The sequence below is a fragment of the Schistocerca piceifrons genome, chromosome 3 (genome assembly GCF_021461385.2).
Source record: "Schistocerca piceifrons isolate TAMUIC-IGC-003096 chromosome 3, iqSchPice1.1, whole genome shotgun sequence".
Lineage (NCBI taxonomy): Eukaryota > Metazoa > Arthropoda > Insecta > Orthoptera > Acrididae > Schistocerca > Schistocerca piceifrons.
Window position 1 is genome coordinate 726,559,658 of NC_060140.1, and position 26,793 is coordinate 726,586,450.

Below are 26,793 nucleotides of genomic sequence, written 5' to 3' on the forward strand. Positions count from 1 at the left end.
TGCTGTTTTAAAAAACGCAGTTGATATCCGTTTGACCTATTGCAGCGCCATCTAGCGGGCCAGACATAGCACCATCTGGTTTTCCCCTTCAAGCTAGACGAGTTTGGTTCTTTGTAGTTTTTTCGTTTGATGATAATTTCGTGAGATATTTGGCCCGGTCACTATCAATGGACCACCCTATATAGACAGCATCGTGCAGATCTAGCTTTGTAAGCACGAGGATGAATTGTCGCATCTCCCTTGACCATCGCAGTCACTAGATGTGAATTTTATTAAGAATTTTAGTTCTATTTTGGGAGATAAGGACTTACGATTGCTGTGCACCTCCATCATCGTTACATGAAACTGCCACTCTTTTACAGGAAAGGTGGTATAGAACCGAATATAACCTGTCTTTATCCATTTAGAGACTACTGTAAGCTCTCTGAATGCCAATGGTTTTCCTACACCACATGAGGCATTACCATATATTTTTTGTTTTTAATAGTTCTTTTTCTTGTGCAACCCTTGTGTTTCATGATCATCACAATTCACTCACTTAACCTCTGGTTATAACGCAGTGATCAATTACCCAGTTAATCAATGAGTGCAAGATCGTTTACCACAATTCTCGACGACGTTCTAAAACTTTCTTTCCGCATTCCACAGACAAATGCCGTTGGTTTGTGGGCCACACCAAGCACATTCCGTCTTGTATTTGTGGCTTCTGGGCAACGCTGTGACGGTTAAATCGATTTATTTATCTTGACGGATACGTTAACGATTGGCTGTTGATGACTGAAACAAAGCGAAAGATTTCCATAATCGCTGAAAATGATGTATGACAATTTTTATACGAGTACATGGTAGGCTTTATTGTTCATTCACCCCTATCATTATTTGCGCGTGATTATATACAGCCCATCAGTTGTATGTTCACAGCTGTTTGCCATATCGTTTAACTAACTGGTTAACAGTGTCTCCCTACTGGCAAGAATACAACTTCATGTCCGTATTTACCAAACATCTTCCTTCTCACTTTTGGCTTCAAATTGGGTGTTAAATTATTTCCGATGAAGATATAACGGTAGAAATTGTGTGGATTTTGATCCTGTGGATACTAAAAGTATAGCTGCCGTTCTGTCTACTATTGCATATATAAGATAAACGTTTGTATTTCCGATGGCCGTCTACACTTTGCAACTGGAGGTTATTTACTTTTTTTCCGACAGAACTACTTAATTTCGGAGTTACTGTAGTGCTCTTATTAAGAACTAATACAGTCATAGTTTGTGCCCCAACGGCTTCGAGTTTGTTCTTCTATCATTAGAGTTACAATTATTATTATTGTCATGGTTAGACTGAATATTGAGCTACAGATTTTTGCATTTGCATAAATGAGAGAGATTGTAGTGAAACAAAAGTGATCGTTGTCATAAACCATACTTTTCATTTACATCGCATATAACTTTTCCAGTTGGAAACCATTGGACGCAACTGGAAGATGGCTGAAACAATCACACCGGCTATAGCTGGGAAAGTTTTTTGCAGCTGAGACTGCAAATCTAATCGTTTAATTTTAATTTAGATTTATTCTCTGTCACTAGAACATTCAGCTATCAGCCAAACTAGGTTAGCATTTCATAAGTCAGTACATGAGATTATATACTTGAAAACTGCCTGGACCAACGTTAAGAGTGAGTGTTTAACACGAAGTATCTTGGCGGCATGTAACTGGCTCACTTTTTCTATAGAACACTCCCTGATTGTAATGCGGACGCCTGTCACAAAAAAAAGAAGTAAAGTACACTCCTGGAAATTGAAATAAGAACACCGTGAATTCATTGTCCCAGGAAGGGGAAACTTTATTGACACATTCCTGGGGTCAGATACATCACATGATCACACTGACAGAACCACAGGCACATAGACACAGGCAACAGAGCATGCACAATGTCGGCACTAGTACAGTGTATATCCACCTTTCGCAGCAATGCAGGCTGCTATTCTCCCATGGAGACGATCGTAGAGATGCTGGATGTAGTCCTGTGGAACGGCTTGCCATGCCATTTCCACCTGGCGCCTCAGTTGGACCAGCGTTCGTGCTGGACGTGCAGACCGCGTGAGACGACGCTTCATCCAGTCCCAAACATGCTCAATGGGGGACAGATCCGGAGATCTTGCTGGCCAGGGTAGTTGACTTACACCTTCTAGAGCACGTTGGGTGGCACGGGATACATGCGGACGTGCATTGTCCTGTTGGAACAGCAAGTTCCCTTGCCGGTCTAGGAATGGTAGAACGATAGGTTCGATGACGGTTTGGATGTACCGTGCACTATTCAGTGTCCCCTCGACGATCACCAGTGGTGTACGGCCAGTGCAGGAGATCGCTCCCCACACCATGATGCCGGGTGTTGGCCCTGTGTGCCTCGGTCGTATGCAGTCCTGATTGTGGCGCTCACCTGCACGGCGCCAAACACGCATACGACCATCATTGGCACCAAGGCAGAAGCGACTCTCATCGCTGAAGACGACACGTCTCCATTCGTCCCTCCATTCACGCCTGTCGCGACACCACTGGAGGCGGGCTGCACGATGTTGGGGCGTGAGCGGAAGACGGCCTAACGGCGTGCGGGACCGTAGCCCAGCTTCATGGAGACGGTTGCGAATGGTCCTCGCCGATACCCCAGGAGCAACAGTGTCCCTAATTTGCTGGGAAGTGGCGGTGCGGTCCCCTACGGCACTGCGTAGGATCCTACGGTCTTGGCGTGCATCCGTACGTCGCTGCGGTCCGGTCCCAGGTCGACGGGCACGTGCACCTTCCGCCGACCACTGGCGACAACATCGATGTACTGTGGGGACCTCACGCCCCACGTGTTGAGCAATTCGGCGGTACGTCCACCCGGCCTCCCGCATGTCCACTATACGCCCTCGCTCAAAGTCCGTCAACTGCACATACGGTTCACGTCCACGCTGTCGCGGCATGCTACCAGTGTTAAAGACTGCGATGGAGCTCCGTATGCCACGGCAAACTGGCTGACACTGACGGCGGCGGTGCACAAATGCTGCGCAGCTAGCGCCATTCGACGGCCAACACCGCGGTTCCTGGTGTGTCCGCTGTGCCGTGCGTGTGATCATTGCTTGTACAGCCCTCTCGCAGTGTCCGGAGCAAGTATGGTGGGTCTGACACACCGGTGTCAATGTGTTCTTTTTTCCATTTCCAGGAGTGTAGAAGAAAAGAAAAAACCTACACCGCTGGAGTGAAATGCTAGAAATCGTGCACCTGCACATGACAGAATTCAGCACATGACACACAGCTTGAATTAAGTGATATTTGTAGTCACAATAGCATTTAAATACGCCAGATTAGTTTTATAGAACGATTGAAAACTAACCAGAAAATTTGAAAAGGAATTTTGTTAGGGCTGTGAATGTGGACCACTGTAAAAGCGACTGTAACGTTATGTGTTAGTTAAAATGGTATGTTGTTACGATCCAATAAACTCAAATAAAATACTTGTTTTCCGAAGAGAACATTGTACAGCAATGTAAAAGTTATGTCGATTTCAGCAAAGAGTTCACCACATAATGTGATGCTAATGTACTGACGCTGTTCTTCTTGCCATTGGAAGGAACCGCAACGTGGACGCAGAGCTGTGAACGGGGAGAGGATGGCACGTCGTGTGTTGCTCGCTGGACTGCTGCTGGTGCTGCTGGCAGCCTCTGGAGGTCACCGGAGCCCTTCGAAAGCCGCGAGCCGGGGACATCACCACAAGCCCGCGTTGAAAACCAAACCTGGCGGCCTACAGACACCAAAGCTGGTGAACAGCAGGGCGGCAAAACAGGCCAGACTTAGCGATCCAGAACTTGTGACCGTCAAATCGACGAACGCGGTCACATTCGACTTCGATGATGATGAGCTGAAACAACAACTACTGAACAACGGTGGCTACATCCCCAAATCTGCTGAGCCGTTCCAAGTAATAGGTCAGTTTTATACAGATATACACTGCAAAAAATAAAAACTATGCACCCACGAAGTCTTTTTAAAGTTAATTGAAATTAAACTAAATCATGTGATAGAATTATGTAACAAAAACAGACTATTTTAGGCACATGTCTTACAGTTTGGTGTGTCTCACTTGTTACATAATTAAACACGGAATCCCTTTCAGCCGGAAATGGAAGGTAGTATTCTGGTCTGCAGACGATAACAGAGGTGGCTGATGGTATCGTGGGGTAAAATGTCTCAAACACTAAGCACAACCTAATACGATTCACCATTTAGCGTACCGTGACAATCCAAGCAGACCACGAAATTTGCTCCTCAAAAAAGTAACGTATTTGGCAACGGAATTGCCGCATTGGTAATACCTACGTTAAGCGCTGTCGGGCTGGGCTAGCACTTGGATGGGTGAGGATCCGTTCTGCTGAACCCTGTTGGCAAGCGGGGCATACTGAGCATACTGAGGAGCTACTTGATTGAGAAGTAGCGGCTCCGGTCTCGTAAACTGACATACGGTCGGGAGAGCGTTGTGCTGACCACATGCCCCTCCGCATCCCCCGAAGCCTTTGGGCTGAGGATGACACGGCGCCCGGTCGGTAGCGTTGGGCCTTCCAAGGCCTGTTCGGAAGGAGTTCAGTTTTCAGTTGCATAATTATTTCACGGAAAGGATCCAACAATCTAAGGCAGCTGGCGTGCACAATATCGAAGACATTATTTTACTTCAGTTGTGTACTTAATCTGGCATGGTACACACTGCCTTCTCGTCGGAGGAATGACAGTAGTACGATCCAAAAACGTGAAATATATGGGCGATCGTTTTCCTCTTGCTCGCTTCCCTCCCAGCAACGAGCAAGAGTGCAGCTGATGGACCCACACCGGGCATCCTGGGATTGTTCACTTGTGTACTTTCTCTCAGCTAAGACACTTAGAAGAACAACCAATTTATCGTTACAGCATGCATCCAGGCAAAAACAACTCTCGTTAGTCAAGGCAACATCGTCCCACCCATTGTACCCAAAATGTATTAGATAACGGAGGAAACGTTCACGACCTTTTCCTTGAAACACGAGGAAATTCGGCCAGGCGCAGGCGCCTGCGATAGTGTAGCTTTTGTCTGCAGACAACTTCTAGCCATACGCGTTAACACTCAGAGGCTACCTGCCTTCGGGTATCTTGAGTACATGCTGTACTATTCCACCATCCAAAATGTGGTTCAAAATGGCTCGAAGCAGTATGGGACTTAACATCCGAGGTCATCAGTCCCCTAGACTTAGAACTACTTAAACCTAACTAACCTAAGAACATCACACACATCCATGGCCGAGGCAGGATTCGAAACTGCGACCGTAGCAGCAGCGCAGTCCCGGAGTGAAGCACCTAGAACCGCTCGGCCACAGGGCCGGCTCCAAAATGTGATCAATGAAAGTAAAGGTACGCTATGGGAGTACTGTAACCAACGAGAGCAACATGACGTCAGTCTAGCGATAGATAAACCAAACAGTGTAAGGTGGCTGGTGGAGAATAGATGATTCTTTAACATAGGTGTTTTACTTACCCTTTTCCGTAATTCGAAAGTGCATAGTTTCTTTTCCAGAGGCACACTATCATACGTTTATCGACGGTCATAATGATGAACACACAAACACATTATGACTGAAATTTTTTGATATGAAAATGGCATGGATTTCAACATAAAATTGTACATTATTAATCAGATCATACTCTAAGTAAGTCAGGACTGGAAAATGTAGCTGATGAAAAGAATATTCTGCATGTTCATGTTTATTCAGCTGCAGACCCACATAGTAAACCAAAATTTTGTAAATGTTACACCAGTGTAGCTCCCTGCGGACCCATAATGTGATTGACTACCAATGACCGTAATTATCCAATAGAAGCAATTATGCGAAAGAACAGACACCACACAGTTACATAATCGATGTGCAATGAATAAAAAGCTTCAGAGCGGATGCAAATTGACGTTCGACCTCCAGCTGGCATGTAAAATCATCGAACATGGCGGACTTGGACGGAGACTGCTGACAGGTGGTGCTTGGTTGGATTCTGAATCGGCGTGTCGAGATAGTCCGCTCATTTGCGACAGACACAGTCTGAGTCGCGCAGTGGTTCATGAAACTGCTTAGTAAGCAGGAGATCCTGCGTTCGAATCTCGGTCTCGCACACATATTCAGTCATCGCCACTGATTGCAATGCAGCTGATATGATTAGCTTATTCCCTTTTCTTTCCTTTCTTCCCCCTCCATCTTCAGTGTACATACAATGTACTATTGACACTAGCATCCACCTCTAAGGATTTCATAGTGATTGTGTGGAGCGCAGACAAAAAGTAAACAGTTGTACGGCTTTTTCATGCGACCTGATTTCCGTGATCAAGGTTTGCGTTAACTGAAAACGCTGCTGTCCTTCAGGGTAAACAAATTATACTCACAATGAACACACATTTTCCTGACATTGCAATTTTTCGTCAGACAATGCGTTTCTTGCAATCGGTTTAATGTAAGTGCTTAAATATTCTTATTAGTGACTGTAGGGGTACGGGATTTGGTTTATGGCCGAATCATTCGGTATCTGAATTAGTCGTTACAGTAATTCTAGTACGCTCTCTCCCCGTAGTTGAGAGAAAAAGGTTGGAAACATCCACGCTTCACTCGTAACCCGGAATATGATTTGTTTAATAAAGTCTGAGGCCGCGGTTCAGTGATAGTGAAATTTAAGTCGTATCCCCTAGTTCCCATATTAGCTGAGTGAAGAAGTGGAAGAATAAGGAAAAGGCAATGGAAAATTATATGGAGTGATAAACTGGAAGAAAGGTAACTCTTCCGAGTGTCACACAAAAGAGGAAAAAAAAAAAAAAAGAATTTTCCCTCATTACCGAAAATCTACATGTCGCAGCGTTTTCATAGTATATATTTTTCGACCTTACAGTAGTTCATACACGGTGACACATTTTATCAAAACCGATCAATATGTGGCAGTGGATAAGCAGTTTACAACAAAGATGTTCCTGAGCGCCGTCCATAGGCGAAGCATGACAAAAAACTGCAAGCAGGGAAGTTTCGAGTAACGGAAGTATGAATAACTGTATGGACTCAAACGAGCGCTATTTTAAGGCCGCTATGAGTAATATAAGGTATTTGGTAACAATGCTAAATTTCGAAACTTATTTCACTCTTCTCTCAAGGCCGCTATGAGTAATATAAGGTATTTGGTAACAATGCTAAATTTCGAAACTTATTTCACTCTTCTCTCACAGATATCATAAGCAAAATTTTTCGGCAAAGCATAAGAAAGCATACTAAATACGTTTCTTGTCTGTACGTGTCTGTTCTTAATAACTCCATACTATATTTTATGGGGTAAATAGAGCTAGAGAAGAAAAGAAAAGCGTCACAAATCTGACTACAGGTTTGCTAATCGCACCCAACAGACCGTCGAATCATCCTGCAGCCAATGGCGTCAAATGGAAGCGGTGTACGGAAGGTCGTCTGTTCAGAGCACTGTTCTCACGTCTATTGTCGGGTTGATGCCGATATTACTCGGTCAAATAGGCTCTAAATTGGCATCACGAAGCTGAAATCGCTTACAGTACCGGAAATCGAACCCGGGTAGTCATGACGGTGGCGATCTATACTGATCGCTCAGCCACCGAGGCGGACGTAAACAGAGGTGCTACTAAAATTTAAATGCGCATGAGTGAAAGGTCATATATATACAACGACGGGAACGTGTGAAAAATGAAACAGAACAGTCCCAAGTGAGTTAATAAATGGGAAGTATATGTCATGTCTGAAATCTGACTTAAATTACAGGAAGAGTGAGGTCAGTTCGATAGAAAGTGGGAGCTTTAGAAGTTGTCGTATTCTAGTTAACTCACAACAGGTGTGGAACTAAGGGAATGTGAAAACAAATCCCCGTGAAATCTTCGACATAGTCTCTTCGTAGGTGAGGAATGCATTTTCCAAAGGGGCTGTGTACTCGAGCAGCAGAGTACATCGGCGCCTCTCTGAGCATCAACGACGACAAGTCCGCCAAAATCGAATAAATATTTTGTTCGTCCATCCTTTTGACACGAGGTCTTGGGGACGACGGCTGTTTACTATTGTGAGAAAATGAAACGCATAAGCCATCTTTATGACATTATTTATTTTGCAGCTACCAGTATCGGCGTTACGATGCACCATCTCCAGGCTGTAGCTGATGCTGCAAAGGTTGACACCATCCCTATATATACCGCATCAGTGGCCGACATAACCGGTTATGCAGAATACCTGAAAACTTAAGTGTCAGCACTCCAGTGATAGAGGCGGCAGTGTATATATTGTCGGAAGAACTGTATATACTCTTTTCTGAAGTTGCTACAGACTCAGATTGCCAAACAGTCCGAGTAAAGGTAAGCGTCAAAGGTGATTTAGATATGGCATTAGGATGTTTTTATAGACCGCCTCTGTCAGGAGCTGCAGTGACAGAGCGTTTCAGAGAGAACTTGGAGACTATCACGAATAAGTTTCCTGATCACACTGTAGTAATAAAGGGAGACTTCATTTTGCCACCTATAAAATGGGAGGATCATGCAATTACAACTGGTATCTGAGGAAATGATTCGTGTAAGACTGTTCTGAATGTCTTGTTTGCAAATTATTTCTAGCAGATAGTTAACGAATTGGCAAGCGAGGGTAATGTCTTAAATCAGCTGGTAACTTGCAGCCCGACCTTGTAAGTAACAGACGAGAACTATTCAAATCGGTTAACGTCGAAGAGTGAATCAGGTATCATAAGGCTGTGGTGGCGTCAAAGGCCAAGGGTATAACGAAGAAAGTTAGAATATGACAGGAAAATAGTTTTGGTTAGCGAATATGCCTTAGAGAAGTATATGATTTGCAAGATGGTGAGGGATGGAAAGGATCCAGCTTGGTTCACTAACTGTGTTTGAACTCTGCAGAGAAAGCTGAGGAAAGTCGCTCAGCGAAAGTCTTGTAAACAACTACAACCTGTCTGAATCGGAAATTAGCGTGTGGATAGCGAATCGAGAAGCAATAAACAAAGTCCAAACAAAATTTTACCAAGCAATCTGGGTAAAACATGGTAAGAAAGTGAGGTCTTATGTAAGGTCAGTAAGCGAATAGATATCATCTATTCAGTCGCTAAGGGGCCTTCTTCGCAACGAAGTAGAAAATAAATTCCGTTTTCTGATATTGTCTTTCTGCGGAAGACTGTAATACGGTTCCTCCTGTTAGTCATCGTACGAATGCCTACACTGAGAAAACCGAACATGGAATTGAAAATCAATTAAAATTGGCCAACGGTGAAAAGGCAACAGGATCCAATGAGATACCTGTGAGGCTTACAGAGATTACGCGGAAGAATTTCTCCCTCCTAGCAGCAATTTGCCATAATTTGCTGGAGCGATTGGAAAAAAGAGCATGTATTTACCCTTTTCAAGGACGGTCGTCGGAAAAATGCGCATAATTATAAGCCTGAGCCCCTCATTTCAATTTGTTGTTCAGTTATTGAACGTGTCTTAAAGTCACTAAGTATGACGTTTTGGAAAACGAAAATCTCGTCAACAAAAGTAAACGTGGATTTCGCAAACAGTGAGCTTGCGAAACTCACTTCTCTCTGGTCCCTCATCAGATCCAAAGCGTTGTAGCCAAAGGCGCTCAAATTGATGCCGTGTTCAGTGGCACTGGATACAGTTACTGACCGTCGTTTAATGGGCAAAGTATGAGTTTCCTCAGTATCGGATAGGATAAGTTATTGGATTCTGCAATTTCTTGCAGGCAGCATACAACACGTCGTTTTCTTCAGGGAACAAATCTGCAAAAGTAAAGGCAATTTCGGGAGTACCCAAAGGGAGTCTTACAAGGCCAATATTGTTTACAATTAATATTAACTCTGGAACCACAGAGCGAATTTTTCGAAACACATACCCCAATGTGGTGTTGCCCGCGACCACAGTAATAAAGCACCGTAGTTACTCTTTACATTACTTTTTAAAAATGTTACCACTTACAAACAAGTTGGGTGCATAAAAGAAGTCAGGGAAGACGTGTATAACAAAACTGAGAATTTAAAGAAAGTGGAAAACATAAAAATAAGGTTTCAGCCAATGAGAAACTAAAAAAAAAAAAAAAAAAAAAACAGAATATGACAGAAGTGGTCCAATGACGACGTAATGGAGAAGAAGAAGGAATGTGATCATTTATCATCGTACATCATACCAAAAAAAGGCGTGATTAACATAAAGGGGAAGCTAAACGGTTTATTCATAGCCTATGATTTATTTAGCCTAGTAGTTTAAAACAAAATCTACCACCCATTGCTGCAAAAAAAAAAAAAAAAAAAAAAAAAAAAATCCGCTTTAACTGTATATAACTCCGTCCGAACAGGCATCGGAAGGTCCAGCGGCATCGACTGACAGCCATGGAATCCTCAGCCGATAGGCGTCACTGGATTCGAATATGGAAGGACATGTGGTCAACACACCAACTCCGGTCGTTGTCAGTTTTCGTAACAAGAGTAACTCCTCAATTGGCTCCACAAGGGTTGACTGCGCCCCGCTTATCAATAGCGCTCAGCAGAGCCGAACGGTCACCCACACAAATGCTAGCCAAAAATGGTTCAAATGGCCTTGAGCACTATGGGACTCAACATGTGAGGTCATCAGTCCCCTAGAACTTAGAACTACTTAAACCTAACTAACATAAGAACATCACATACATCCATGCCCGAGGCAGGATTCGAACCTGCGACCGTAGCAGCAGTTCCGGACTGAAGCGCCTAGAACAGCTCGGCCACCGCGCCCGGCCAAGTGCTAGCCAAGCCCGACAGCACCTAACTACAGCGATCTGACGAGAACCGTAGTTACAGCAAACACGACACGGCAAGGGAGCGTTTACAGTTGTGAATCTTAAAAGATTAACCCATGTAATTCAGCTGACCACGCTATACCACAAAGGCACACGCAAGCGTCTGCTGGAAGCTACTACACTCGCGACACCTTTAACCACCGGACACAGTTCCAAGCGTTAAGCTCGGTTCCAGGGAAACATTCACAACCAGCTTGTGATCCAGCTCGCCAATTCACGAACATTCGTTACACTCAGATTTGTCCGAAGCGTAGCAAGGCTCACCGTTTTCAGTCGCTGGAATTGGTCCCATCAGGCAGCGTACACAGTGGTATCAACAGACACGAGGCCACCACTTCACAGATTCACGGACCTCCTCAGCGAAAGACAATCCTAGCCACCCAAGGCAGCAGCAGCAGCCGACTGACTATGGGCCGGTCTCCACGCCCTGTCTTGACCCATCGCACTCCAAAGCCCTTCCCGCGGCAGCCGTCCGCACGCGTCTCTCCGTTAGCGCCTCAACCCCGACCTCCCGCAGCCAGTTTCTCTACTCGACCTCTCGAAACTCTCGCAAAGGTCTTCTTGACGAATAAAAGCAAAGCGTTCTCTCGCATTGAGCGCCGTGGTTCAGCCTCCTCTACGAAAAACGTAACACATCTGCAACTGGGCTTCACTTGGCAAAGATGTACCCTGGACACCCTCGCAGTATCGATATTGCGCACCAAAAGACTATCTGGGTTAATGATCTCATTTACGTCTCATGGCCCATCAAAACGAGGAGCTAATTTTTCGGCAATGGGAGCCTTGGCTAGATCGTCGAGCGTAAAATTACAGACGAACACTACCCCACGAGGTTAGATTTAAACTCCAATTGTCCTTACTTCAAAACCGCATCTGCCTCTGCTGAGCAACACCACTGTTTTGGTGTGCCCTCTTCCAGTTTTCCTGAATCGGGTCAGGTGTCACATTTTCAGGAAGCAAGCCATTAACAGACAACAGGTTGGCTAAAGGTGGGTTAAGACGGTGACCGAACGTAAAGGCAACAGGGATGGTCTTAAGGGTCTACAGTCCCACCGGTGGCGTGGTCGGGAAGAAGTGAAGCCTTGAAGTTTCGGTTACAACTTTCGGCGAACGGCGGCTGGGGATAGTATAGTATTATGGTGGAGTAGGATATTGCATTACCAAAACAGAATTTCTCCAATTACCGAGAGAGAAAGGAAGGTGCGTTTTCACTGTATTTGGGCCTGGGAAGGTCCATATACAGCAGAAATATCGGACAGGTGGCGAATGGTTAACCCTGCAGTGATATCGCCACAGGGCATCAACCTAACGAACTAGGAGAATGCATCAACGGCAACCAAGATGTATCAGTACCCGTCACAACTGGGTGGCAAGGGATCGTCATAGTCAATAAAAAACGTAGCCATCTGGAAATCGTTCGTATATGATTGCGAAAGTCCACTTCAGATGTTGATATTGGGCTCAGCCGCTTTACGTTCATGGTACTCCCCCACCAAACGTTTAACAATCTTGTATAAAGTGGGGCCAAGTGAGAAATTCTCTAACCTTCCTTAGGATACGCCCGATCCCAATGTGCCCCCAACAACACTATCGTGAAACTATGAAAAGAAGCCCGCATCAAGTCTCGGGGCTTGGCTTGACTATCACGCATCCCCTGACAACACAATATGCCTCTTCTTAAGGTATATCCGGGAGGAGCCTTCCCACTCAAAATATCCTACTTAATCTTGCTCAGTATACGGTACTGGTCTTGCCTATGCTTCAAATCTCAGAAATAATATGTAACACGGCGTTGTATTAACTCTCATTCTTTTTGGGCGCTGTTCACGAGTGGAACCGGAAACGGTGCCAAATATAGTGATACCAGACGTACAAACTGGCACACACAGTAATGCGACTTGCGGAGCACAGACGTAGATGATGGAGACATAGAGAAGTCAGTAGGCTTAAATCGTAAGTATTGTGAGGCCTAAATTATGCACTAATTAGATACTTCGTTGAAGAGCAAACAAGATGAAAGTAAAAACAGAATTGTCTATGTCGTGCGATTCACAACACAGCTCTTACAAACAAAATACATTTCAGAAAATTGCATTACCACATGTCTCTTTACGCCCTTAATAATATGATGCACTGAGTCTTTAACAAAACAAAAACAATACCTTATCTCGTATTTCAGAGGACGTTAGCAGCCGCAATCGCCTGTTCGTGACAACACCAATGCTGAGGAGTGGTATACCTGCTTCCCTTAGCACAATTCAGTTCGACGGGCCCTCTGGCTTGTCTCTCAAGCCTTACCCAAGCCTGGACAGGCACCGCACTACAGAGGATACTATCACAGACTGCACGGAACAGCTCGTGTCCATCGCTCCAATCACGGTGCGTACAAGAACTTAACTCACTGTGGGGTTATCAGAACATACGCAACTTACCTGCAAATTGACGTAATTATTTAAGTATAACTTGCACCCGTGGTCTAGTCGTAGAGTCTTTGATTAGTAATCAAAAAGTCCTCAGTCCCAGGTTTAAAACCTCTCACGGCTTATGTTTTGATTAATAATCAGCTTTGGCCACCGAAGACTTCCGGCATAAGAAGTCATTCTGCCGACGGCCTTGTCAATGAGAACGGAGTAGCGGACAGAGGTACGGGATACTCCCTCGTCCTTGGGGATGGAAAGTGCCCCTAAAGGGAAGAATCGGAAATGAACAACGGTATGATGATGCGGAAGGCATTAAAAAAGACACGTAACGTGTATCCACAGGACATGTGACCTGTAACTGAAAAACTGGCGCGATGATCTCTCGATTGGCAAAAATTCCAGAATACTCCTCATTCTGATATTTGGGAGGGGACTGCCATGGGGGAGGTGACCATGAAATCAAATTTAATAACCAGCTCGTTATGAGTTGGGGCGTGGAATTTCGGAGGCTTGAACGTGGTAGGGATGCTATAAGATCTGAAAAGGGAAATGCAAAGGCTCTATCTACATATAGTAGAGGTCAGTAAAGTGAAATGGAAAGAAGACAAGGATTTCTGGTCAGATAACTACAGGATATCATTAACAGCAGCAGAAAATGGTTTAATGGGAGTAAGATTCGTTATGAATAGGAAAGTAGGGCAGAGATTGTGTTACTGCGAACAGTTCATTGGTAGGGTTCTTCTTATCTGATTCGACAGCAAACCAACACCGACAACGATGGTTCAGGTATACATGACGACGTCGCAAGCTGAAGACGAAGAGGTAGAGGAAGTAGATGACGATACTGAAAGGGTAATGCAGTAAGTAAAGGAAAATGAAAATCTAATAGTCATAGGGGACTGGAATGCAATTATAGGAGAGTATGGGCTTAGGACAAGAATCAAAAGAGGAGGAGGCATACTTGGAAACGTCGGGTGATTTGGAAAGATACCAGTTGGGTTACATCTTGATTCCTAAATCACATACTAGATTGTTAGGTTTACCCAGGAGCAGATATAGCCTCAGATCACAATGTAGTAGTGATGAAGAGTACGCTGAAGCTTAAGAGGCTAGTCAGGAAGAATCAATACGCAAAGAAGTTGGATACGAGAGTACTGAGTAAAGACGAGATACGCTTTAAACGCTCTAAGGATATAGATACAGCAGTAAGGAATAGCTCAGTAGGCAGTGAAACGTCCCCTTAGAAAAATTATGTAAGACTGTGCTTAACCTGACACACAATATTTTTACCGCAACGCAATCTGACTTTCAAAAATCCCTACAAAAGAATGGCCCGTACTAACGTTAACCTATACGTTTCACAAATCACTTACCTCACAAAAATCTTGGTTACTTGAGCTACTGCAATACAGTGAGCGCCACTACTGCCAGCTAAATAAAAGATTCAAACTACGGAAGGCACTAACTACTGATAAGCATAGTTAGAAAATGGAAGATTTTAATAGAGAACAAACAATGTATTTACCTTAATAGTGTTGAAAAATCATAATATACATAGCAGTTCATGACATCCAGTCTTACAAATTTCAAAACTCCGCCATTTCTCTCCCCACATCCACCATTGCTGGCGGCTCACCTCCAACTGCGCAACGCTACGCGCTGTTGACATCCAGCTGCCCAACACTACAATGGCAGACAACAGTGCAAACTAGCCACAGACTGCACACAGCACAGCCAGTGATTTTCATACAAAGCGCTACGTAACGTTGCCAATAAGAAAACATAAACAGCCTACTTACAGCAGTACAGTTGAAGAGGAATGGCCATCTTTTAAAACGGCAATCACTGAAGTTGGAAAGAAGGTAACTGCGAAAAAAACTATGGGTAACAGAAGAAATACTTCAGCTGATCGATGAAAGAAGGAAGTACAAAAAAGTTGGGAGGACAGTCAGAAATACCGAAATATAAGTCACTGAAAAATGACATAAATTGAAAGTGCAGGGAAGCTAAGACGAAATGGCTGCATGAAAGGTGTGAAGACATCGAAAAAGAAATGATTGTCTGAAATACTGACTCAGCATATAGGAAAGTCAAAACAACCTTTGGTGACATTAAAAGCAAGGGTGGTAAATTTAAGAGCGTAACGGGGATTGCACTGTTAACGCAGAGGAGAAAGAGCGGATGGGTGGAAAGAGTATATTGAAGGCCTCTATGAGAGGGAAGATTTGTCAGATGTGAGAGAGGAGAAAACAGGAGTCGATTTAGAAGAGATAGAGGATCCAATATTAGAATCTGAATTTAAGACAGCATTGGAGACTTAACAGCAAATGAGGCAGAAGGGACAGCTAACATTCTTCAGAATTTTTGGATCACTGGGGTAAGTAGCAACAAAACGACTATTCCAGTTGGCGTGTAGAATGTATGTGTCTGGCAACATACCCTCTGATTTTCGGAAAAATATCATCCACACAATTCCGAAGACTGCATGAGCTGAAAATTGCGAGAATTATCACACAATCACCTTAACAGCTTATGCAAGTTACTTTCAAGAATAATGGACAGAAGAATCGAAACGATAACTGAGGACATGTTAGATGATGATCAAATTGGCTTTAGGAAAGATAAAGGCACAGAGAGGTAGTTCTGAAGCTGCGCTCGATAAGGATAGCAAGACTAAAGAAAAATCATGACGGGTTCATAGGACTTGTCGACCTGGGAAAAGCGTTCGACAATGTAAAATAGTGCAGGAATTTCGAAATTCTGAGATAAATAGGGGTTACAATATGTACAATATACATGAGGGAATAATAAGAGTTGACGGCCAATAACGAAGTACTAGGATTAAAAAGGGTGTAAGACAGGCATGTAGTCTTTCTCCCCTAGTGTGCAATCTACATCGAAGAACCCATAATGGAAATAAAAGAAAGGTTCAGGAATTGAATTACATCTCAGAGTGAACGAATATAAATGATACGAATCGCTGATGACATTGATCTCCTGCGTGAAAGTGAAGAATAATTACGTGATCTCCGAACGGAATGAAGAGCCTGATGAGTACAGAGTATGAATTGAGGATGGATCGTAGAAAGAGAAGGGTAATGAGAAGTAGCAGAAATGATAAGAGGGAGAAACTTAGCAGGATTGATGGTCATGAAGTAGATTAAGTTACGTAATTCACAACCTAAGCAACAAAATAAGCAATGATGAATGGAGCAAGGAGGACATCAAAAGCAGAGTAGCACTGGCAGAAAGGGCATTCCTTGTCAGGGCAAGTCTACCAGTATCAAACATGGGCCTTAATTTGAGAAATAAATTCCTGAGACTGTACGTTTGAAGCACAGCATGGTATGGTAGTGAAATATGGACTGGGGGAAAACCGGGACATGACAGAATCGAAGCATTGGAGCTGTGGTGCTGCAGACGGATGTTAAAAATTAGGTGAACTGATAAGTTAAGGAATGAGGAGCCTCTGCGCAGAATTGGAGAGTACAGGATTATATAGAAGACACTGACAATGAGAACGGACAGTATGATAGGACGTCTGTTAAAATATCAGTGAATGATCTCCTTGGTACTAGATGGTGCTGTAGACGGCAAAAACTGTAGAGGGAGAGATTGGAATACGGCCATCTAATACTGAAATTGAGCGGATTGTGGACGGACGTAGATTGCAAAAAAAAAAAAAAAAAAAAAAAATCATTTTCGAAGTTTAATTATAATATAAAAACACCATTCATCAAAACCAAACACGCGCTTTCCCCATGTCCCCATGTTACATCTTAAATGCCACAGATGAAAGCCCTCGGGAAAATCCAGTATTTCTTGACAACCGAAAAATAATTGCTCCTGCAGCACACCAACAACTGTAAACAAAAGTGCTGCCATATCGAGTATAAAAAGAAATTTGTGGCTGTATTGGGATTTCTTGGTAGGGAGGACATTGGATGAAAATTCATCTAGAGATGCATAAGCAACTTCAAGGGTACCACAGGAAGTCTTGGGATCTCTTATGTGTTCTGTGGGTTAAAACATCATGCGGGAGGACCATTATTATTGCTGATACGAATGAAGGATAGAACTTACACTTAGAGAAAATAGTTACGTTTTGATTTCTCCCATTTTTGAATCATTCGAGGTGTTTAGTGATGTTCCTGCAACTGTGAATACGTCACCTCAGTTCTGCCATTTACCCACAATGCCTGTATATCAAGAGGACTCGTAAAGTGTTTTGAGCTGTTGTACCTTGCCGATTCTAAGCTTTCTCGCATTTCATATCAAAACGAAGATTATCCTCTCCTCCTCTTTCTTTCAGAAATCCTGGAAGGACGATGACACACTTTACGCTCTCGACACCGGTGTGCTCGACATAACGACCAGCCCGAAACAAGTGTGCCCGCCGAAGATCATCACCTTCGACCTGCGCACTGATGAGATCGCAAACATTACAGTAATTGACACTACGGCCTGCATCTCATTGTACGTCACGTTGTGGGTGAGTTCTTGGCCGTAGCCGTCATATTTATATATCTCTATAATACTTACAGGGTAGAATCCTGTATAAAACCGTGTAGCTCTAATGACTTTTTGCTATGTGCAGTGAAAGTGTAGACCTACCGATAATTTAACTAATAAAATGTTGAAAGACTCAAGCATTATAGAAAAGAAGTTAAGGTCGAAGTTTCAGAAGGTAGCTCCGAAAGAAGAAGAGTTATGAGACAAAAACTAAAGATAGGATACGTGAACGAGGAAATAGTGGTGGGAAAACTGTAACAAATGCATGATATTCGTGCCAACTGATGGAGGTAGAAAATGGAGACACTGCTGAACAAACGAAAACTATCAGACAGGATTATGGAAACATGAGTCTCATAAAGGAGGGCACATAATGATGAAACGGTTATTCTCTTCTGGTCAACTGTGTTGCTGGTAGTTGTTGCACCGTACTCAAGTCACGTACACTTAGTCAATACATAACATTCGTGCTAAAAAAAATTGTGTTATGGAACTATTCTAGGTTTCACAAGAAAATAAATGGTGTCATGGGAGCTGTGTTTGTAAACGCTAAGACCCGTTTTTTTGAGTGCATTGTAGTGCGTGCTGAAACAGAGACAGTTTTTAATATTTTAGAACAATTACAAAGCATAGGGAAAAATGATTAAAAGCAATAAAGCCATTAACGACCGCTGGTAGAGGTTAATGAAATCGATTCCGTGCGCCAGACTACATCAGTTTTTATCTTTATATGAGATTTATTTCTTAGTGTTTCATATCTGTACAGTATCATCAAGGAATCAAATAACAGACCGAGGGTAATGTGCAGAAAAACGAATTACATCAATACGGCAAAAATATTCATCTAAAATTAGGACGAGCTGGTTTGAATCCGGTAGTATTTATCGGTGTAGCTTTCATTTTATTGATATTTCTGGATGGTGTTAGATTTCACCTGATCTTTTAACAATTATATTGTTACTAGTAGACTTTCATAAAATAAGATTAATTCGAGTATTTCACTATCTAGAAATCTATTAGGACTGTCAAAATACTGACATAGTTTAAGTAAGAGCATATATTGCACCATCTGAAGAGAGGCCAAATAAATATGATTTCAACAATGAACTCATTCCTCATCCAGCACATTTGACTGGAAAAAAAATCGAGGCTAACTTCTGCTTTATAGAGTCTGCAGTTTTTATGCTAAACCATAAATTTCAATTTTACTGTTATTAGATCAGATGTATTTATTCATCCTGCATGGTATTACAGAACGCAGTAGTTGTTACATTGGACCGGCATTTATGTATAGCTGCATGCTGCACCCACCAGCGATTTATAAATATTTGATACATTACTTTCTATTTATAAATGAATCCTTAGATAAGTGACTTGATTTTAATACGGTCTCATACAAATTTCTGATAGCTCCTGCGCATCTTACCTCCCCGGGTAGACTGTCAAAGCATGGCTATACACTGACGGAAAAAAGTAGCAAGTTGTGCGACGTAAACGAAAGTTGGCGCACGTGTTTCTACATCCGAAAGATGATGTCTATTCAAATTTCGCGCCAGGCGCATATTAGCGTCACTACGATGATGCAAATGCGGTTGTTTTGAATATACGCTGTAACAGTGGTGAGCGTTAGCTACCCTTGAGGTTGGACCTGGTGAGCTGATTATAATCAAGAATGCGTTTAAGGTGACAAAGACGACGTAATCGGCACCTCATTGAGCTTGAACGAGATTCTGTAATAGTGCTGTGACAAGGTGGATGTCCCTTCTGCGATACTACAGAAAGCCTTGGCAGCGATGTAGCCAGTGTACATGACACAGTGGCTACGAGAGTGTACGGTCACAAAAGAGCGGGCAATGTGCGGTCACATGGCGCTACCGAGAGAGAAGACCGTCGTGTTGGGCATAAGGCTCTAGTGCATCGTACTGAATCAGCAGCAGCAGTTTGAGCAGCAGTTAGTTCCACAGTGACACAACGAACTGTTGCAAATCGGTTACTTCGAGGACGGCTCCGAGCCGGACGTTCTGCTGCGTGCATTCCACTGGCCCCAATTCACCGCCATTGCGATTTAGTGGTGTCAAGCGAGAGCTCATTGGAGGGCGGGGTGGAGGTCTGTTGTGTTTCCTGATGAAAGCTGGTTCTGCCTCGGTGCCAGTGATGGCCGTGTGGTGTTTGGAAGCAGTACAGTTGAGGGCCTGCACCGACCTGCCTGTGTGCACGACACACTGGGCCTGCCCCTGGATTTATGGTCTGGGATACGATTTCTTCCGACAGCACGAGCTCCCTCGTCTTTGTCCTACGCATGTTCACTGCAAATCTGTACGTCAGTCTGGTGATTCTACCTGTTGTGCTGCCATTATTGACCATCATTCCAGGGAGGCTTTTCCACAGGATAATGCTCGCCCTCATACAGCTCTTGTAAACCAACATGTTCTACAGAGTGTTGACATGTTGCAGATCTGTCTGCAGTAGGGCACATATATGACATTATCGGTCGATAGCTCCAGCCTTATCCACAACCAGCATTAAACGTTCCAGTGCAGCAAGCATGGAAATCCATCCCACAAACTGATATTCGGCACCTGTAGAACACAATGTATGCACGTTCACATGTTTGTGTTCAACACTGGTTAGTAATGTACCAGTATTCCATATTTGCAATAGCTTACCTCGCGCTTACATTAACCTGTGTTCTTGTAATGCTAATCACTTAAGTATGTTACCTAGACAAATTTATTCCCGATATTTCATTACTGTACATTAATTACTATTTGGTACTGCTATTTCTTTCCTTCAGTATATTTATGAATTCCACTCAATATATTTTTACTGTTATTAATCATTTCAACTTTGAAAATATGCTTCTGCAAGAAATGTCATGAAATACCGATGTGCAGAAATATCGCAGGACCGACCAAAGATCACGATTAACGTTGGGCGAGAAAGGCGATGAGGGAGGGCATTGGTTCTATATTAGTTGAATCAAACAGATAAACAAAGGTGCATACCGGGTGATCAAAAAGTCAGTATAAATTTGAAAACTTAATAAACCACGGAATAATGTAGACAGAGAGGTAAAAATTGACACACATGCTTGGAATCACATGGAGTTTTACTAGAACAGAAAAAAAACACAAAGTTCACAAAATGTCCGACAGATGGCGCTGGACAGCAAAAGTCAGTGACTGCGCATGACAATCGTGTATAAAAGGAGCTGTAATGTTACAGAATCGCATCATCCCCAGCCTGGCTGATAAACACCTGCTGGAACGGACGATGTTTATGCAGGATGGCGCTCCACCCCATATTGATAGACGCGTGAAAGATCTCTTGCTCGCGTCGTTTGGTGGTGATCGTGTGCTCAGCCGCCACTTTCGTCATGCTTGGCCTCTCAGGTCCCCAGACCTCAGTCAGTGCGATTATTGTCTTTGGGGTTACCTGAAGTCGCAAGTGTATCGTGATCGACCGACATCTCTAGGCATGCTGAAAGACAACATCCGAGCCAATGCCTCACCATAACTCCGGACATTCCTTACAGTGCTGTTCACAACATTATTCCTCAACTACAGCTATTGTTGAGGAATGATGGTGGGCATATTGAGCATTTCCTGTAAAGAACAAAATCTTTGCTTTGTCTTACTTTGTTGTGCTAATTATTGCTATTCTGATCAGATGAAGCGCCATCTGTCGGACATTTTTTGAACTTTTGTATTTTTTTTTTGTTCATTCCAAGCATGTGTGTTAATTTCTACCTCTCTATCTACATTATTCCGTGACTTATTCAGTTTTCAAATTTATACTGACTTTTTGATCACCCGGTATATTCTGCAAGCAGTTCTGTGAAGCATGAAACATATATAGGTGGAAAAATTAAATTGCTAATTGTTTTTAAAGTTAAACACTTTTGATTACCTATCTTTCATGAGAGATCGGTATTTAAGTATTTACGTTTGAGCTGAAACGGCATTTTTGTGTGCGTTATGCAGTTACAAGTGGCAGTTAAATGGAAACGAGGCGGATGGAAAAGAAGTAAGCAAATTGTAAATTATTTCAAAAGCAATCACCATAACTGTGAATATTTTCATGCTACTGTCAGCAAAGCTTGTCATTGCGTTCCTGGAAAAATGTTTACAGTAGACTACGGGAAGACAGTGAAGAAGAACATTTATGGCCGTCGATTTGCTTTGGACATAGAGGTGGACGCCCGGGTTAAATCATGATTCTGTAGGCAGCAGCGGACATTTTTCTTTAAAGCATTGACCAGCATGTCTCGAAGTGGGATGCGATCGTATATGTATTCACTGCTAAGCTGATTACTTTTATAATAATAGACACTTTACCTACTTCTTTCCGTCTATTTTGACTTCATTTGACTGTCCTTTAGAGGAATAGGTAGATGTGCATTTCTTATGAAAATTACAATTAGATGCGTTAATTAACATATATTTAAACGACGTAGGTGTACCAACTGAGTGAAAATAAAACTAAAGGGTGATGACCGAAACGATAATCGATAACATGGTTACCAGTACCGACCACTATCTTTTTTTTTCTGTATTCACAGATTTGCATTTTAGCTGGTAGAACGTACACCTTTGTTTAAAAATTTGATTCCGGAAGGAATCAAAACTACCTCCCCTTTCCCAGATGCAAGCGACCACTGTAGCACGGAGACATACTTGTTATTGTAAAATCTACCTTTAATAGGCTAATTAAAGATGATCGGAAAACTTCAAAGGCGACTATCTCGAGAGTTATAGAGATTTGTGTCGAAGTGCTTCGGTTTATGGATAGATGAATTCTAGACTCCACGTATAATAAATAAGAAATACAGAGATCATTGTAAGTAGATTTATTTCATTGAAGTTGGTCTAGCACATTAATATGGATTGATGAAACATACGGTGAATCATTTGCTAAACAGTGTTGTTTAACAGTGATACAATTGTACCCAATTTTCTGTGTCGACAAGTTTGTTCACATGGTTCAAAAAACCAGTTATTTAGTGACTGCATTGACCGACGGCTCTGTACGCAGGTGGACCCTTGCCCAACTGGAGGGGCGGTAGCCTACAGCACGGACTCGTTTAACTTCCGGCTGACGGTGACAGACCTCGCTAGTGGGGCTTCCAAGCACCTGCAGAGTGAGCACTACTCCAGCAGGCGGCGCTCCCTCACTAGGGCCGGTGGATCCTGCGCCTACCCGCCGTTTGGTCTTGCCGGTATTGCGGCGGACAACAGCTGCGATGGCAAGATGTACATGCAGTCCTTCGCCAGCAACATCCAAGATGTACTCGACAGGAAGGCCATACGCGATGCCAAAGACGGTCAAGTTATGGACGAAAACATTCAGGTAACGTACTCTTTAATGCTAAGCTACACAGCCCATGCACAGACTTCAAATATACCGCGCTGGTAGATTCAAAGCAGGTGAAAGAATTCATACAAGAGATTGAGCTAATATTAAAACAATCCGTCGGTCTGCTCGTGCCTAAATACTACACCTTTTAACATTCAAGTGAAATTATTTTCTTGTGTATTTAGTAGATAAAAAAAGTGAATCATCATTATCAAAGTTCTGTCGTAGACAGGTCCTTACATGTAGGTTCTCCATCATTAAAACTGCTGTCAACGTACAGCTAACAGTGAAGAGTGAAGATTCTAGAATGTTTTCTAACAAATCTTTTAAACACAACTATGTAAGCTCGTAAATAACTAAAGCCGACAATATCTATTTATAAGAATGAATGACAACACTTATTCAACTCCGTAAGTCCGATGGTGATGATAGATGGCCTTGCAATACACAAATTAATTAGCGCCTCTGAGATCGTAAACCGTCAGTTCCAACTAAATTCTGCTAAACGCTCCAGTCAACCTAATCTTATCAGTGCGAGCAGGTTCCCACGTGTCAGTCATCAACATGAAGGTATGTAATACCGAATCAGCGACGCACGGTAATTTCGAAAGTATATTACAAAACATGCTCTCAGCTAATACTGCGCCGCTCTGCTGTTTCAAAGTAGAAACTCACGAAATGTTAGCGTAACGGCAATACTAGCGCTGGAAGTGCGGTTTACAGGAGAAGACGAGTCAGTGCTCCAGCTTCGGAGCAAAAACCGACGAGTAAAACACCACGGGCGAATGAACCTCAAGGGAAAGAGTACGAGCTGACCCTGGAACACCATCCACGGCAGCCCCATTCTCTCCACTCTCAAGCGATTTTAGCTCAAAATGAGCAAATAACACATCATTCAAAGTTACAAACGACAAATGAAAAGAAGCTGTTTTATGAGTCGCTGTGCGACCTCAGAAACTACCGTAGGTTCAGGAGTTTCGTCACTAAAAAAAAAAATATTTAGCATATTAAACAACAAGAACGCTTTGGTCAGATTAACACTTACATTCATGTGTCCTAGTCATCCAATGATTCTAAAGGCCAAGACCTTATATCTCTGTTGTTGAGATCTGGGGTAAGTATACACTATGTGATCAAAATTATCCGGACACCCCCAAAAATATAGATTTTTCGTATTAGATGCATTTTGCTCCAACCTACTGCCAGGTACCCCATATCAGCGACCTCAGTAGTCATTAGGCCCCGTGAGAGAGCAGAATGGTGCGCTCGGCGGAACTCACGAACTTCGAACATGATCAGGTGATTGGGTGTCAGTTGTGTCATACATCTGTCCGCGAGATTTCCATACGCCCAAACATCCCTAGGTCCACTGTTTCCCCAAGCGGTTCTAGACGCTTCAGTTTGGAACCGTGCGACCGATACGGTCGCAGGTACGAATCCTGCCTCTGGCCTGGATGTGCGTGATGTCCTTAGGTTAGTTAGGTTTAAGTAGTTCTAAGTTCTAGGGGACTGATGATCTCAGATGTTAAGTCCCATAGTGCTCAGAGCCATTTGAACCAATCTACTGTTTCCGAAGTGACAGTGAGGAGGAAACGTGTCTGACAGAGACAGCCGACAGTTGAAGAGGATCCTAATGTGTAGTATGCAGACAACTATACACCGATCAGACAGGAATTCCAAACTGCACCAGGATCCACTGCAAGTACTATGACAGATAGGCGGGAGGTGAGGAAACTCGAATTTCACGTTCGAGCGGCTGCTCATAAGCTACACATCACGCCGGTAAATGCCAAATGACGCCTCGCTTGGTGTAAGAAGCGTTAACGTTGGAAGACTGAACCGTGGTGTGGAGTTACGAATCACGGTACACAATGTGGCGATGCGATGGCAGGAAGTGGGTATGGCGAATGCCCTGTGAACGTCATCTCCCAGCGTGTGCAGTGCCAACAGTAAAATTCGGAGGCGGTGGTTTTATCGTGCGGTCGTGCTTTTCATGGAGGGGGCTTGCACTCCTTGTTTTGCATGGCACTATCACAGCACAGCCTACAATGACGTTTTAAGCGCGTTCTTACTTCCCACCATCGAAAAGCAGTTCGGGGATGGCGATTGCATGTTTCAACACGATCGCGTACCTGTTCATAATGCACGACCGGGGCGAAGTAATTAGTTACACGACAATAACATCCCTGTAATGGATTGGCCTGCGCAGAGTCCTGACCTGAATCCTACAGAGCACCCTGGAGATGTTTTGCAACTGCTACTTCGTGCCAGCCCTAACAGATCGACGTCGATACCTCTCCTCGGTGCAGCAGTCCGTGAAGAATGGGCTGCCATTCCCGGAGAAACATTCCAGCACATGATTGAACGTATGCCTGTGAGAGTGGAAGCTGTGATCAAGGCTAAGGGTGAGCCAACACAATACTGAATTACAGGATTACCGGCGGAGGGTGCCACGAATCTGTAAGCCATTTTCAGCCAGGTGTCCGGATACTTTCGATCACGTAATGTATCAAGTGGTATCTGTAGCGGTTATCATATCGAAACTATATGAATCACAGAGAAATGGTATTAACCTCTTACAGCCACATAATATCCGTTTCATTTACTATTTAACTTTAAGTATACAAGTTTGTGTACAGTAAGCTGTTTAATTAACATCGTAAGAGGATGACCAGAAAACTGAAACTCTGGAAGTTTCTGTTGTAAAAACAGCACCGAAGCGTCGAAGATACCGACAATTTCGGTAATCATATTTTTCTTAGCTTTCTTCGATTACGTTAAACTTGAATCACATCCTCCTTGGATGGAAGTGGTCACTTAGAAAGCTTCAGTGCGTGACGTCATCCTCGCCTGAACTACTCCGCGTCCTGGCCACAAATCAACTTCCAATTCAGTAATGTACAGACCAACAGCTTTGTACTCGTTCTGTCAACTAGAACTCTGAGCTCTCCTGCTATCTTCCGACTCATCTTAACCACTGACAGCAGAAGGTATGCGCTACCCTGACGAGAATCACAGCAAAAGAAGTTAACAGCGGCCGAATATAGTGTAAAAAACCTAATTGTGACAGCATTGAAATGGAGCTGGAAATTGTATGTAGCAAGGCGACTGGGAGGCACTTACATCAAGTAGGTTCATTACAGAATAGTGAATAAGAATGACCGAGACAACGACCGTGCGGCAGGTGCGTAGAGGACATTAAAAACACAAAACAACATTGCTGAACAAGTTTGGACCTAATGTCTAGCTGAGTGTTAATACACGACGGGGATGATGATGAAATTGGAGAGAGGGAGAAGAATAAACCGTCAAATCATAGCATACTATAAAATATTGTAATTGGAGGGGTTGATTAATGCCGCTATTCGACGGAAGATCAATGCCAACAGAGTAACACATCAGACCACGAGATTTTGCTGAGAAGGTCAGAGTTTAATATAGTACTTTTAAAGAAGCCTGCCCTGGAATCATTCCATTATGTCATTTTCCCACGCCAACGGAGTACTGACGATTAAATTTTTTCTAACATCAGAATTCGAACCGACTATCTCCCACGTCAAGAATCGCCACACCTTGTCCACCGAGAAGGACTCCCATCTTCAAACAAAGCCAGAGATTATGAGTGAGAAAGGTA

General features: G+C 43.3%; 1 protein-coding gene across 1 annotated transcript in view; it reads left to right on the forward strand.

Annotated features, from left to right (window-relative positions):
* Positions 1-3,650: 3,650 nt before the first annotated feature.
* LOC124789005 (protein yellow-like) overlaps positions 3,651-26,793 on the forward strand; it is a 72,868-nt gene continuing 49,725 nt past the window's right edge. The window contains exons 1-4 of the mRNA XM_047256291.1: positions 3,651-3,966; positions 13,052-13,251; positions 17,605-17,784; positions 22,839-23,153. Of these exons, the coding sequence (XP_047112247.1) occupies positions 3,651-3,966; positions 13,052-13,251; positions 17,605-17,784; positions 22,839-23,153 (1,011 nt within the window). The remainder of the gene's footprint in view (positions 3,967-13,051; positions 13,252-17,604; positions 17,785-22,838; positions 23,154-26,793) is intronic.